The sequence below is a fragment of the Phyllostomus hastatus genome, unplaced genomic scaffold, assembly GCF_019186645.2.
Source record: "Phyllostomus hastatus isolate PE091 unplaced genomic scaffold, TTU_PhHast_1.1 phas_scaffold_501, whole genome shotgun sequence".
NCBI classification, from domain to species: domain Eukaryota; kingdom Metazoa; phylum Chordata; class Mammalia; order Chiroptera; family Phyllostomidae; genus Phyllostomus; species Phyllostomus hastatus.
Genome location: NW_025334033.1, coordinates 50,390,080 through 50,405,204, shown reverse-complemented (window position 1 = coordinate 50,405,204; position 15,125 = coordinate 50,390,080). Strand labels below are relative to the sequence as shown.

Genomic DNA, 15,125 nt, shown 5'->3' with positions numbered 1-15,125 from the left:
ATAAATGTTTATTGTCTTAAGTACTAAATTTTCAGGTTATTTGTTGTGCAATGGTAGATAACTAATATACAGCCTCCTAAAATATTTATTGGTGTAATGAATAGAAAAGAATTTGGACAATGTAAACAATGTTTAGAATCCTTTATATCCTGTAGATTTTTTTAAAGTTTATCACAAATTTAACAATTTGAAAGTAGTTAAAGAACTTCAGTTTAACTGTAGAACTAATAGATTCAGAAAAATAAAATTACAGTTTCTCCTAAAACAATATGACTAGATAGGTATTCATTAATTCAGTGATCTTCAACCTGTGTCTCACAAGAGTCACACTGGTATGCCACAAGAATTTTTAAAACATGCAGTACCGGACTCTTTAGTTAGGGCACCGACCTTCCCAACTTTATTTCCTACTATAGTTAGGCAAACTCTGTTCACTATTCCCAGGGCCCCCCAACTCCCCCTTCTTTTTATCCATGTCTTGATTCATACTGTTTTTAAAAAATTTTACTTATTTATTTTTATAGAGAGGGGAAGGGAGGGAGAAAGAGAGGGAGAGAAATATCGATGTGTGAGAGATGCATTGATTGGTTGCCTCTTGCACACCCCAGCTGGGAGTCTGGCTTGCAACCCAGGCATGTGCCCTGACTGGGAATCAAACCTGTGACCTTTCGGTTTACAGGCCAGCCCCCAATCTACTGAGCCATACCAGTTACAGTCATACTGTTTCTTTCTACTGAAAAGCACTCCTCTCCCATCCCAATTCCCCTCCTTAGGACCCTCCTCAAATGCCACCTCTTTTATAAAGCATTCTCCGGTCATCCAGCTGGAGGTAATCTCTCCCTGCTTCCAAGTCTGAGAACATGATAACTGCTACTTGTCACATTTTAATTTTACAGAGGTAATTACTCAACATGTGTTTTATTTTTCCTGTTTAGTCTCTTAAAGGGCAGGTCTAAGATGACTCATCATTGTGTGCTCTACTCGTGAGTAGCATTAGGCAACTGATAAGTTCTGGAATGGCTAAGTTAATGAATTATTATGTGAATAAATAGGCTTCCTGCAATAGAATAGCACTCCTATCCATGGGTTGGTCTGGAGGGTAATGGGGATTTGAGGGCATGATACATAGCCATAGAAAGACATGGGGAAGGGGGGTACTCTCTGCCCCAGTGCTCCTGCAGATACCACTAGTCCAATTGTACCAAGTCCATTCAAGACACACGTACTGATGTCTAATATGTTCCAGGTTCAGTACCTGGCTTGATAAATACAAAAGATACCACGTACTTTCACCTTAGACATGCTTCAGGTAGATAGCAAGATGTTCCAAGGCTCTGGCCATTGTTGTTGGGTATGAAGGTCCCATGTTATATGCCCAAAGTGAGTCATTGCTCACTGTGCTGAAATCTATCCCAGACACACCTCATTAGACCTACCTTGGTTTTGCTTGGCTTGGCTAACTTATGCTCTAGGTGGCTTGAGTAATCCATTCCCATAGTTCTGCTTATTGTTTAAAAATTTCATTCTGGTTACATTTTAAACTTGCTTTGTGTTTAATTTTTAACTCTGTTAAAGTCAGCTTTGCTGTGGAGCTCAGAAGAATTGGCAGTGGGTACCTTTACATTTCACTGTTTTTAGACTTTCTAGTCACCTTTCCCATTTCATTATTTTCCACTGCTGGGAAGTACTGTGTCATTTTATTTAAGTCAACCGATACAGACATATGCTTAGGGAGGAAAAAGACATAAAATAACAGGTGTCACCATGAAATTATACATACAAGAAAAGTAAGTGCACTCATTTTGAATTCCGTTTCAGTGCCTCCAGAACCATCCTTTCCCAACCTACCCTCTTTATTCTGGTACACCTTTATATTCCAGCCATACTGAACTCTTTTAATACTTAAATTCTCAGAACTCTTTTTGTGTCACTTCACCGGTGACAAGAATTAATTTTTGCCTTTGTTTCAGGACTCAGCTTAGGCCTCTTACCCCTTAAGAAATCTACCACTCCCTTCCACCTCCATCCTTCTCCTTCTAAGATGAGTTACTTGCCCTTTATGTCCATTTCTGTCACACCATGTGCCTATTTCTGTCAGAGAACTTAGCACAATACATTGTAGCTGTTAGTTTACTTGTCTGTTCCTTCTAGTAAGCTGAAGTCTCCCCAACAAATGGGCCTCTATCGGATTCTTCTTTTGTATCTAGAAGTGAGCCCAGTGTCTGTTGTATATTAGACACTTAGTAATTGCTTATTAATTAGACAATTCAATGCCCAGCTTTCTAATTTCAAGGATGGAAGCCATCAAGGAGTACTATTAACTTCTCTCCTGTTGGGCTAATATAAAAACATGAGCTAGTAGGGAATTAATAACACTGTTATATAGTTACATATTGCAATTGTAAACATAACATTATTAAATAATACAGTAAAACACTAATTAGTAGGCAATTAATTTCCTGTGTAAAAATAATGCAGAATTCAATTTCTGAGCAACTTCTGCCCTGTAGGCAATCATCTACTGGTTAGCACTTAACTGCCATAAAAACAGATGAACCACGCTATTTGTGTACCCAGAAAAAAAGTATATAAGGGAGGAGTGAAGGATAAAGAAGGCAGTGAGTTAAAATGCCACAGAGTTGTGAACTAGCACAAAGGTGAATGCTGTTCATGAGCTTGACTCAGAAGGGCTGAAAGAGGAGCAAAGAGCAAAAGGCAAACAACGGTGAAAGCAAGGACTCACAGGGAACAAACTCGAGCAGGTGAGCACCTAGCTGGGGCACAGGTCCTATGGCACTGTGGTCTCTCAGGCTCTGGGTGACAAGGAAGGTGGGAGCCTAGAATGTGAAGTTCTGGGGATGCTGAGTAGGGGGAAGAGTGTTTACTACAGAGACAAAGATATGCTGGAAGAGGCCGTAGTGGGAGATGTGCACAGTGACAAACACTGGCTGGCACGAACGTCTCAATGAAAGGAATTGAAGACGGGCCTTTGTTGGGGGTGAATAGGAGATAGCAAAAAATATCGAGAAGAACAATTCAGAAAGTAATGGATTTAAATATACTGCTGTATATTCTCTGCAGTTTATACAAAGTAAATCTGTGTACATTATTTTGAGCAGCATGTAGAACTTTTTATATAATTGACACATTTGGTAAAACAATCTTTCCTTGGAAGTTTTGGAACATTAATCTTCCAATGGGTAGCTCTTCTTCCTTTGGAAAGAAGTCAGCTATTACATTCTTGTTAAATGAGTGAGATTCAGTACCTGAGCTGTTAGCTCCCTGTTCGTTCCTTCAGAGTATTTATTCAACACCTACTGAGTGCTAGTTCTATGTTTCAGCACCAGGAGCGCATCAGTGAACAAAATGGATAAAAATTCCTGCCCTTGTGTACCTCACATTGGGAAAGGGGTGGAGGATGGGGAGCAGAGAGTTTGGAAAAAAATAGTAAATTGTATAGTGCATTAGCAAGTAAGAAGTGCCATGGAGAAATGTAACAGGGGAGGAAGGTGGAAGATGTGTATGTGACTAGGTAGGCTGCAGTTTTCAACAGAGTGAACAAGGAAGGCCTCACTGAGAATCAAATGGCATGTGAGCAAAGACTAACGAAGTGAATGAGCAAGCTGTGCAGGCTGGTGTCATGTAAACAGGACGCCATGCTATAAACTAAACTGTAAGCCTAATACCATACTTAAAGTAGCTGATCTTAAAGAAAAGTGAGATTAGAAGTGGTGTTAGGAGGTGGGGGTTGAGAGCAAAAGGGGCATTTTATGTGTTCATCCTTTGCTTCCTTTAAAATCTGTTTAGTTTTACACTGAACAACTGGAATGACTGTGGTTTTCACTCCATGAAATGGATACCTAGGATGCATTTTTTCCCTTTGAAATCTTTTTTTTTTATCAAAACAAATGTTTGCTTAATGGAAATAGAAGCTGGTGAGGTTTTTTCAGAAACCACAATTATAGACAAAGCGTGAATGAGCCCTGAAGAAGCTGCTGTGGCATCAGTCACAGAGCGGTAGGCGGGTTGATGACTGGAGAGTACACCTCTTGGGGGAGAAGAGGGACCAAGTGTTGAACATGGTTGGAGCTCTGAAGAAGGCAAGGATCTTAGGCACCCTGAGACAAGAGTTAGTGTTAAATATAGTAGCAAATCATGTGTTAATGTTCAGAGAATCTTAAAGGTGGTTTTCGTTTTCAGTTATTTAGATTGATCTGCATGACCAGCCCATTTGTTGTAAGAGAAGAATCAGCCAGAGGGAGTAATTTGAGATGTGAGTATGAATCTGGCCAGGCAGCCGTCCTGGTTTCAGTGGTTGATTTCCTGGGATGAAGTTACCTATGTGTAAGATTCTAGAAATTTTCCTTTCCTAACCAATAGTTCTCATTCTTAACTTCAAAACAGAATTTCAGCCTCAAATAGCACTCAAAGTGATAATTCTAACTCTGCCTTTGTAGTACCTCAAAACAATTCTATTTTAAATAGTTTTGAATTCCAAATGCAATTTTAATTTGCTTTTATTTTTGTGATATGTCACCTATGGGAGAGCAATGCATTTTGATGAAAAGAAACCCTAGGAGGTCAACAAAGTTATGAATGGTTGAAAATCCTCAATCAGTACTCCAAATACACTGAGTATTTTCTTAGTGATAAGGAGACTAGGAAATGAGGACTTTGGAATTAGATCTTATGTAACCAGTAACTATGGCTTGCACAAGGTGAAGTCCAGAGATGAAAGCTGTATCAGAAGACTCCCCCCAAAACTGTTTTGGCACATCAAAATTACAACTAAACTATAGAACAGCCATCATATAAAAGCACCTGAAATCTAACTGGGTGGAAGTCCTACAACTAGGAATTTAAAGAAGCAGCCATATTGAGACTGGTAGGAGGGGTGAGATGCAGAATGGGCTGGTTCCACACCCACATGTGATAGATTAATATAGGGAGGGATAGCTCGGCTACAAAGGATGACCCTCTCTCCGCAAGGAGTGAGGGGTCCCAGCCCCACACCAGGCCCTCCGGCCCAGTGTTCCAGTGCTGGGAAGAGAAGTTCCCATAACTTCTGTCTATAAAAATGAGTGGGGATTGTGGCTGAGTGAGATGGAGGACTTTGGATGAAGGGGGCATGCTCGGACTTACTCCGTCTGAGCTGCTGCACTGGGCAGTAGCTTGAAAGGAACCAGGGACATATGGGGAGGAACTGAATTGTCTGGATCATGGAGAGACCTAGGGAGACAGGTTTCTGCCAGACAAAAGTGCTGGCAAAGGCCATTATTCCTTTTATGAGCTCCCCTTCCTCAAAAGAGCTGGTAGCTGCATACCAGATCTGACTTTCCATCAACCTGGCTCACACTGTTTACACCACATTGACAATTCCTTGAGACCATGTGCCACCCAACTTGTGGGCCCACCCAAGCTGTTTCTGTGCAAGTGGCCTGTCTTGGCTCATGCTTCAGATTTTCCTAAAGTCTCTCAAACAAGCAGTGTCTGTCCTCAGTGTGCCCCGTGCCTCTCACTAGAGGCCCCAAGCCTGGCACTAGCAGCAACTGGCCTTGGTTCTCAGCTTGGTCTCACTGGGGGCACATCCAAGCTCAGCACAAGCAGCAGCTGTCTGCACATTGCTTTGCAGTGCATGCTGGGTGGCCTGGGCAGAACACAGGCAGTGGTTTGACCTTGACCTGTACCTCCTGGGAGGACTCAGAGCCAGCACACCCAGTTGTCCCAGTGGACAACTTCAGACCACATTGAAGTACCACTGAACCACCTCCATATGCAATACACTCCCAGGGTGGACTCAGCGGGCACCAGAGCCCTGCCAAAGTAAGTCTTGCTCTGTGGGGTGGACCCCTGGACAGCTGATCATCCATGGTGGTTGGTGATCACAGCCAGTCCTTGTAGCCGATCAGCCTGGGTATGTAAATCCTTCCCATTGATGTGCCAGCAGCAATCAAGGCTCAACTACAACAGGAAGGTGTGTGTTGTCCATACATGGAGAATGGGGAGGCTGTGCCACTCGACCCTACAGAACACCTACTATGTAAGGCTACTCTAACAAGCCTAGGTGATGTAGCAGTTCTACATAATACACAAAAACAAACACAGGAAGGCAGCCAAAATGAGGAGACAAAGAAACGTGTCCCAAAGGAAAGAAAAGAACTAAACTTGAGTTCCAGTCAAGATGGCAGCATAGGTAAACATGGCTCACTGCCTCGCACAACCATGTCAAAAATCACATCTAAAATACAGAACAGCCATCACTCAGTACTGTCATAAATCAAGTTGAAGTCTGACAGCTGTGGAATTAAAGGACTCACATCCATCCAGACTAGTAGATGGGGCAGAGAAGTGGAATGGGCTGGTCCTATATCCACGTGTAGTGGGTAAAAATTTGGGAGGGATATCTTGGGAGCAAGGAGTCCCAGCCCCACACCAGGCCCCCCAACCCAGGGTTCCAGTGCCAGGAGGATAAGCCCCATAACTTCTGGGTACAAAAACCAGCAGGGGTTGAGTCTGTGGTAGAAACTTCTGGAGTCCCAAGCAGTTTCCCTTAAGGAATCCACACACAGACTTACTCACTCCCTTTGAGCTCCAGCGCTGAGATAGCAGCTTGAGAGGTACCAGTGGCGCACAGGGAAGAACTGAAGTGTCTGGCATCAAGTTGGGAGCTGGGGGACAGCTTTCTCCCAGACAGAAAGGAAGGCAGAGGCCGTCATCCCTTTTCTGTGCCCTCTCATGACAGAGCCACAGAGCTAGCAGGCGAGGGTCCATATCTGAGATTGCATCAACATGGCTAACTGTGTGTCACATCTGGGAGATCCCCTGAGACTCCATCCCACCCAACTCATGGGCCCAACCCAAACAGTTAACCATGACTTTTCTAAATGAATGGCTGGTCTTGGCTCATGCCTGGCAACTTCCTAAATCCTATGATACAAGCAACAGCTGACCTCAGTGAGCTCCCAGCCTCTGTACTTCTTGCTAAGTGGCCCCAGCGGGCACCAGCACTAATAGCAGCCACCCTAGAGTCGTAGCTTGGCTTCTCCTGGGAATCCCAAGCCCAGCACAGGTAGCCATCTCAGATTGCATTATAGCTCAGGCAGGGTGATCCTGGGCAGAACACAGGTGAGGACTGACCTTGGCCTGCACCACGTAGGAAACCCCACAACCTATATACCCAGTGGACAGCTACAGACCACGTCAGAGCACCACCACTATACCACTGCTCAGCTGATCCTCCACAGAGGGTGGAGGTTGTTGGTCAGTGGACACATCCAGTCCTTGCAGCTAACCAGCCTGGGTAAATGCCTCCCATTGACCTGGCAACAGCAATCAAGGCTCAACTGAAAGAGGAGGGTGTGCTCAGCCTGCACAAAGGGTGTACCTTGAGTACCCAGCTTGGGTGACAGGGGATACTGTGCCACTGGACCCTACAGGACACCCACTACAATAGGCCACACTCTACCAAGACAGGGAGTCATAGCAGCTCTACCTGATATATAGAAACAAACACAGGGAGGCTGCCAAAATAAGACAAAGAAATATGGCCCAAATGAAAGAGCAGCACTCCAGAAAAGAACTAAACAAAACAGAAATAAGTAATCTATCAGATGCAGAGTTCAAAACACTGGTTATAAGGATGCTCAAGGAACTTAATGAGGATCTCAACAGCATAAAAAAGATCTACTCAGAAACGAGGGATACACTAATTAAAGTAAAAAACAATTTACAGGGAACAACAGTAGAGTGGATGAAGCCAAAATCAAATCAATGATTTGAAATACAGGAAGCAAAAAACAACCAATCAGAACAACAAGAAAAAAGAATCCAAAAAAATGAGGGTAGTGTAAGCATCCTCTGGGATAACTTCAAGCATTCCAACATTCACTTCATAGGGGTGCCAGAAGGAGAAGAGAAAGAGCAAGAAATTGGAAATCTATTTGGAAAAAAAAAACACAAAGAAACCTTCCCTAATTTGTTGAAGGAAATAGACATGTAAGTCCTGGGAGCACAGAGAGTCCCAAACAAGATGGATGGAAAGAGGACTACTGCAAGACACATCATCATTAAAATGCCACAGATCAAAGATAAAGAGATAATCTTAAACACAGCAAGAGAAAAGCAGTTGGTTACCTACAAGGGAGTTCCCATAAGACTGTCAGCTGATTTCTGAAAAGAAACTTTGCAGGCAGAAGGGACTGGCAAGAAATATTCAAAATCATGAAAAGCAGGTACCTACAGCATAGGTTGCTCTACTCAGCATTTAGAATTGAAGGGCAGATAAAGAGCTTCCCAGATAAGGAAAAAACTAAAGGAGTTCATCATCACCAAACTGTTGTTATGTGAAATGTTAAAGGGACTTATTTAAGAAAAAGAAGATGGCCCTAGCTGGTGTAGCTCAGTGGATTGAGCGCGGGCTGTGAACCAAAGGGTCACCAGTTCGATTCCCAGTGGGGGCCATGTGAAAGGCAACCACACATTGATGTTTCTCTCCCTCTCTTTCTCACTCCCTTCCCCTCTCTCTAAGAAGAAATAAAATCTTAAAAAAAAAAAGATGATTGAAACTAGGAACAGTAAAATGCCAATAAATACATATCTATCAACAGTTGAACCTTAAAAACCAACTAAGAAAACAAGAACAGAAACAGAATTGTGGATATTGGCAGCATTTTGTTGCCAGATGGGAGGGTCCATGGGGCTGTGGGGGGTTGTCAGATGGGAGGGGTTGTGGGGGAACGGGTGAAGAGGTGAAGGGATTAAGTACAAGTAGGTAGTTACAGAGTAGCCAGGGGGATGTAAAGTACAGTACAGGAAATGGAGCAACCAAAGAACTTACACACGTGACCCATGGAGGTGAACAATGGTGCTTAGATTGCCTGAGGGATGCTGGGTGGAGGGAGGCAAAGGGGGAAAAATTGGGACAACTTTAATAGCATGACCCATAAAATAGAATTTTTTAAAAATTAAACAAATGGAGACAAGCAATCCACTAGATGCAGACTTCAAAACACTAGTTGTAAGTATGCTCAGTGACTTAGAACTTCAACAAAAGTATAGGAAACATAAAAATGGATATAGAAAACATAAAAAAGAACCAGTCAGAAATGAAGAATACCTTAAGTGAAAAATACAGAGAATAAACAGTGGAATAAATGAACCAGAGGATCAAATCAGAGATTTGGAATATAAGGAAGCAAAAAACACCCAATCAGAAAAGCAAAAAGAACCCAATCCCCTCCAAAAATGATAATGTAAGGAACATCCAGGACCACTTCAAGTATATCAACATTGTAATCACAGGAGTGCCAGAAGGAGGACACAGAGCAAGAAATTGAAAACCTATTTGAAAAAATAATGACAGAAAACTTCTTACCTGGTAAAGGAGATAGACATGCAGGTTCAGGAACTATAGTATCAAACAAGAGGAACCCAAGAAGGCCCACACCAAGACACATCAATTAAAATTCAAAAGGTTAAAGACAAAAGAATCTTAAAAGCATCAAGAGAAAAGCAATCATCGTAATTTTTTGGACCATAAGATGCACCTAGGTTTTAGAGGAGGAAAATTGGAAAAAAATTTTTTGAAGCAAAAAATGTATTAAAATATTTAATAACATAATATTTCACCAATGTAAATGTAAACAGAACTCAACAGCAGCATTAACAACCATTATTCCTCCCAAATTTGGGGGTGAGGCAGTGCTTCTTATAGTCCAAAAATATGGTAGTTACCTACAAGGGAACTCCCAAAGACTGTTAGCTGATTTCTCATCAGAAACTGTGCAGAACAGAAGGAATTGGCAAGAAATACTCAACGTGATGAAAAGAAAGGACCTACAACCAAGATTACCCAGAAAAGCTATCATTTAGAATTGAAGGACAGGTAAAGAGCTTCCCAGACAAGAAAAAGCTAAAGGAGTTCATTAACATCATATCAGCATTACATGAAATGTTCAAGAGTCTTTTTAAGAAGAAAAAAAAGAGATGAAAATATAAATAATAAAATAGTAAAAATACATATTCATCAACAATTGAATCTAAAAAAACAAAGGAAAAAGCAGAACAGAAATGGACTCATAGATACAGAGAACATTTTGACGGTTGCCAGATGGGAGTTAGGTTGGAGAGAGGTGTGTAAAGGCTGAAAGGAGTAAGAAGTATAAACTGGCCCTGGCTGGTGTAGCTCAGTGGATTGAGTGTGGGCCTGTGAACCAAAGGGTTGCTGGTTCTATTCCCAGTCAGGGCACATTGCCTGGGTTGTGGGCTAAATCCCCAGTTGGGGGTGTGCGAGGGGCAACCACACGTTGATGTTTCTCTCCCTCTCTTTCTCCTTCCCTTCTCCTCTCTAAAAATAAATAAATAAATCTTTTTTAAAAAGTATAAATTAGTTGCTACAGAATAGTCATGGGGATGTAAAGTACAACATAGGGAATATAGTCAGTAATATTCTAATAGTCAATAATATTCTAATAATTATCATGTCACATAGATACAAGATTTCTAGGTAACATAAAGTCTAATCACTGGGCTGTATACCTGAAACTAATATAATATTGTATGTCAACTGTAATTGAAAAATTAAAAATGATTTTTAGTAACTGTTTTGAGCAAAGTACATAAGGGGAATTAAGGAAGCCTTAAATATTCAAGGGTATATATAGCATTCTTTATTAATACCAGGAGAAAATACAGCCTATCCAGGAGACATTTTCCCATGTCACCTTACTCTAGGTTTTCATCATCATTTGTATCCAACCTATCAAAATACACAAATTCAAAACAGATAATGCTGAACACTAGTGCTAAGTTTTATGCCTTTGCTAAGGACACATAAAGAAATAGAGGCCATATGTAGCCCTGGCCAGTGTAGCTCAGTTGGGTGGAATGTTATCCTGTAAACAGAAGGTCACGGGGTTTGATTCCTGGTCAGGGCACTTACCTAGATTGCAGGTTCGATCCCTGGTCAGGGTGCATACAGTAGACAACCAATCAATGTTTCTCTCACATGGATGTTTCTCCCTCTCTCTCTCCCTCTCTTCCCCTCTCTAATCATGTCCTTGGATGAGGATTAAATAAGTAAATAGATAAATAAAATAATGATTGGATGTTGACTTTAAAAAATAAGGAAATATAGGCAGTAGCTTGCCACAAAGGAGGCAATTCTGAATCGGAAAAGGAAAGGACATGAAAAGGAAAAAGAAAGGAAAATTGGCAAGAGAGAAGACTGTTCTCTGATATACATCTCACCACTGACCTGCTGTATGACTTTGAGAAAGTCATTGAACCTCTCTGTCTTAATTTGCCCATCTGCCCGAAGTTCCTATGGTGGTACATGGCCTGAAACCTGTGAAGGATGTTTAAAAACCATAATGGCCTATTTAAGTGTTTTTAAATTAAGTTGATTATTTCCATAAAATGTGGTATGTGCAAGCCATTGGCAATATTGTTGGTCACAAGTAGCAGTTCAGGGACCTGATTTTGAAGTCTGTAAATAACTCTAACTCAGAAATTGAAGCTCCTATTATATCAAAAAGAAGAAAGAGGGAGATGGGTGAGAGGGGTTTAATATATGATCTAAAGACAAATTGTCAACATGGAAAGATGAGAATTAGACTCAGCCCTGGCTGGTGTGGCTCAGTGGATTGAGCACTGGCCTGTAAACCAAAGGGTCGTTGGTTCAATTCCCAGTCAGGGCTCATGCCTGGGTTCCAGGCCAGGTCCCCAGTGGGGGGTGTGCGAGAGGCAGCCACACGTTGATGTTTCCCTCCCTCCCCTTCTGTCTAAATAAATAAATAAAACCTCAAGAAAAAAAAAAGAAATTAGACTCAATAATAGGAGCAGGGTGGCAAAGAGAGCCTTTGAATAGGTGAGATCCACCCTACAATGAAAAGCACAGTGTGAGCCCTGACTGGCGTGACTCAGTGGGTTGAGCATTGTCCTGCTAACTGAAAAGTTGCCAGTTCGACTCCTGGTTAGGGCACATGCCTGGATTGGGCACGGGCCAGGCTCCCCGGTTCCGGGTGTGGGACAGACAGCTAATCAATATTTCCCTCAGACATGGATGTTTCTCTCCCTCTCTTTCTCCCTCCCTTCCCCTCTATCTAAAAGTAAATAAATAAATAAAATCTTGTTTTAAAAAAAACAGAGCATGGGAAAATATATTTTAAATCCCAATTTCCTTTTGCAACCAGATAGCATTCAGAAAAGGTGATAAGAGCCCTGGTCTAGCTTGTTGTGCTGGTTATCAGAAACAGAAGGAGCACCTTAGAGAAAGGGGTGGGATTTCTACAATGTTTACAAGTGGAAACAAAAAGGCAAGTGGATCTGACCTTGTGTGTCTTTGTCCTGTAAGCCACTGCAGGTGTTTGAGCAGCACTGCTTCTGCAACAAAAGCCCAGACTCACCGCAACTTGGGATGAGAATGGCCACTTCCCGGGGGGCAGCCTTCTTCACGCTGGTGGCGTCCTGTGTCTGCAGCACTGTCTTCCACGGAGACCAGCAGACTTGGTTTGAAGGTGTCTTCCTGTCTTCCATGTGCCCTGTCAATGTCAGTGCCAGCACCTTGTATGGAATTATGTTTGATGCGGGCAGCACTGGAACACGAATTCATGTTTACACCTTTGTGCAGAAGATACCAGGTCAGTAAAACTGGCACCCTCATCAGAGTTGATAAGCCCATACATACTCTTGCATCTCCTCCCAGAAACAAATATGCTGAGGGTGTGTGATGTGAATTACAGAATCTTTAGCTGCTGAATGTCTTTCTTCAGAGGACATTTTGGAATGTAATTGAGTACATATGGTTCCATTCAGTGTGAAATTAAGAGATCTGGGCTGCCTGTGGTTTGAAACCCATGTGTCTAAGAAGTAGAGCTGTAATTTGTCTTTCCTTTTCCCTAAAGGTGGCTGGTACTTCAGGGTGCAGAGTACTGAGGATATTGGGAGTAGTCTTGAGAGAAGGATCACTACCATCCTTGGAGAAGGGGAGGAAGGGACCCTGAAGATGAATCTTTTTCTGAATTTCCAGTGTTCTCTCTTCGGGTTACATGTAGGGCCTCGGGAAAGGAGTAGGAAGTAGGTGGCCACCAGGGAAATGACAGAGGGGTGCTGTCCTCCCACTCAGGACTCCCACAACCCTGTCCTCAGAGGCGGGAGTACCTGGAATAGCCCGGGGAGTAGCAGGTCGGTCCTAGCAGGTCATATGACAGAGCCCAGGATCAGAAGCAGCCTCACTTTTGGTAACCAGCCGTCTCTCTTCTGTTTTAATCTGTGGACAAAATAGGACAACTTCCAGTTCTGGAAGGAGAAATTTTTGATTCTGTGAAGCCAGGCCTTTCTGCTTTTGTAGATCAACCTAAACAGGTAAGTGTTTATACAATTACAATTAGATGTCTAGGTTCTCAGTACCTTGATAACTTCGCCACACCACTGTTGTTAAATATCTCATGCTGTTCACTACTGGTACTGAGGTTAGGTGTGAGATCGGTTTTCTCCCCTTTGCTGATCTCCTGGATGACAGTAACCATATGCCCTGCTCTCAGTAGGGTTTTGGTAGAAGGAGGCTAGAATAGATGGTGGCCGTGCAGGGATGACACCATCTCTTGAAATTGGTCCCTTCGCATTTACTGTTCAGGATTTGGAGTTGAAGCCTTCAGCTGCATTGATTAATGTAGATGCAGGAGATGGACACGGAGTTCTCCAGGGTGTGAGGTATAAACCATCAAGGGAATGTGGACCCAGCAAACTCCATTTCAAAGTGCCTTGCTATAGGACAGAACCATTCCTGTGCTCTAGAAATTGGGCAAGAACACAAGAGGGGAAAATCTTTGGCAGTAGAGGATGAAGGGAGAGTTTCACTGTGACTGTGTTTCACACTGGAGCACCCGCAGCGTGCAACGCTCAAGTGTCAGAGGCCACATTAAAATAGAATACGGAAGAATGTTGAACTTCGGCAGCAGATGTAAGATACTCTTCATTAACCAAAGAAAAATTTGGTATTAAAAATGGGTTGAACTTGAAGAACTGAGAGGATGTTTATTTTCTCAGCTCACTGTTTTAAAATGGCAAATGTGCTAGAAAACTAGCATCAAGCAACTGCATTATCAGAAACTGATTTGACATTTAGAGAAGATTGTGTTATGGTTGCTATTATTATAATGATCAAGAGACAGCGTGTTGTCAGAGTAAGTGTTTACTCAGGGAAACTGGATTTAAAATAATGGTTTTGAATTAATCATAAGTTGAGCATTTACTGTGTACCATGCATGTAGGTGCTGGTGATGCAAAAATGAAACTGTCATATTCTGTCCTTATGGAAATCATAAAAAATACAGCATAATAACCACTAGAGCTAGCATCTGTGTGGAAGCTGCACACAGTCTGCCTCACCTGGTGTGCACAGCAGCTTGTGGTGGTATGAGGCGTGTCTCCCATCTCTCAGCTGAGGAAGCCCAGCCTCTGCTGACTCCTCATCCTGCCTTTCCTTCACTATACCCAACTTTCTGGCCTGATGCTAATTTATATGAAACACAAAATAACAGTCAAATAAAATGACCACACTGTAAAAGAATCACTTTTATTATTAACCAAAGTGAAATGGAGTCTCCTTCAAAGAAGCCCACTTCTCTAGGTCTCTGCAGAGCAGAGAGGTAGCCCTCTGCTCCCTCACTCCCGCTCCTCCCCCAGAGCACCATGAGGGAGTGCACAGTGCCCCCTATGGCCCGTTCGCTGGATGAGCGGCTCGTCTCTTTTTGAAGGGTGCTGCTACTGTTCAAGGACTCTTAGAGGTGGCCAAAGACTCGATCCCCCGAAGTCACTGGAAAAGGACCCCAGTGGTCTTGAAGGCAACAGCAGGGCTGCGCTTACTGCCAGAACAGAAAGCCCAGGCTCTGCTCTTTGAGGTAATTTTTGAAATCTTCATCTTAGATCATTCTTTTCCTCTATATATTGTCTTTATGTATTGAAAACCCTCTGGAATGTTATGTGACCACTACTATTCCACCATGGCTAAAGCATTGTGGTGACCTTGGGCTCTTCTGTAGAGAGTGCCTTGCATACAATTGAATGTATCCATTTTAAGTGCACAGTTAAATGAGTGTTGACAAATACAGACATTCCCTTGTGCC

General features: G+C 42.5%; 1 protein-coding gene across 11 annotated transcripts in view; it reads left to right on the top strand.

The window, feature by feature from the left end:
• ENTPD5 (ectonucleoside triphosphate diphosphohydrolase 5 (inactive)) overlaps positions 1-15,125 on the top strand; it is a 39,933-nt gene that overhangs the window by 10,164 nt on the left and 14,644 nt on the right. For 4 of the 11 annotated variants that reach the window (XM_045822059.1, XM_045822061.1, XM_045822060.1 and 1 more), the window contains 4 exons: positions 4,201-4,273; positions 12,353-12,638; positions 13,283-13,362; positions 14,757-14,900. In XM_045822059.1, coding sequence (XP_045678015.1) covers positions 12,416-12,638; positions 13,283-13,362; positions 14,757-14,900 — 447 coding nt within the window. In that variant the 5' untranslated portion in view covers positions 4,201-4,273; positions 12,353-12,415. Of the gene's footprint in view, positions 1-2,607; positions 2,763-4,200; positions 4,274-12,352; positions 12,639-13,282; positions 13,363-14,756; positions 14,901-15,125 lie in introns of those variants that run through there. The other 7 variants (XM_045822056.1, XM_045822057.1, XM_045822055.1 and 4 more) reach the window with 4 other exon arrangements.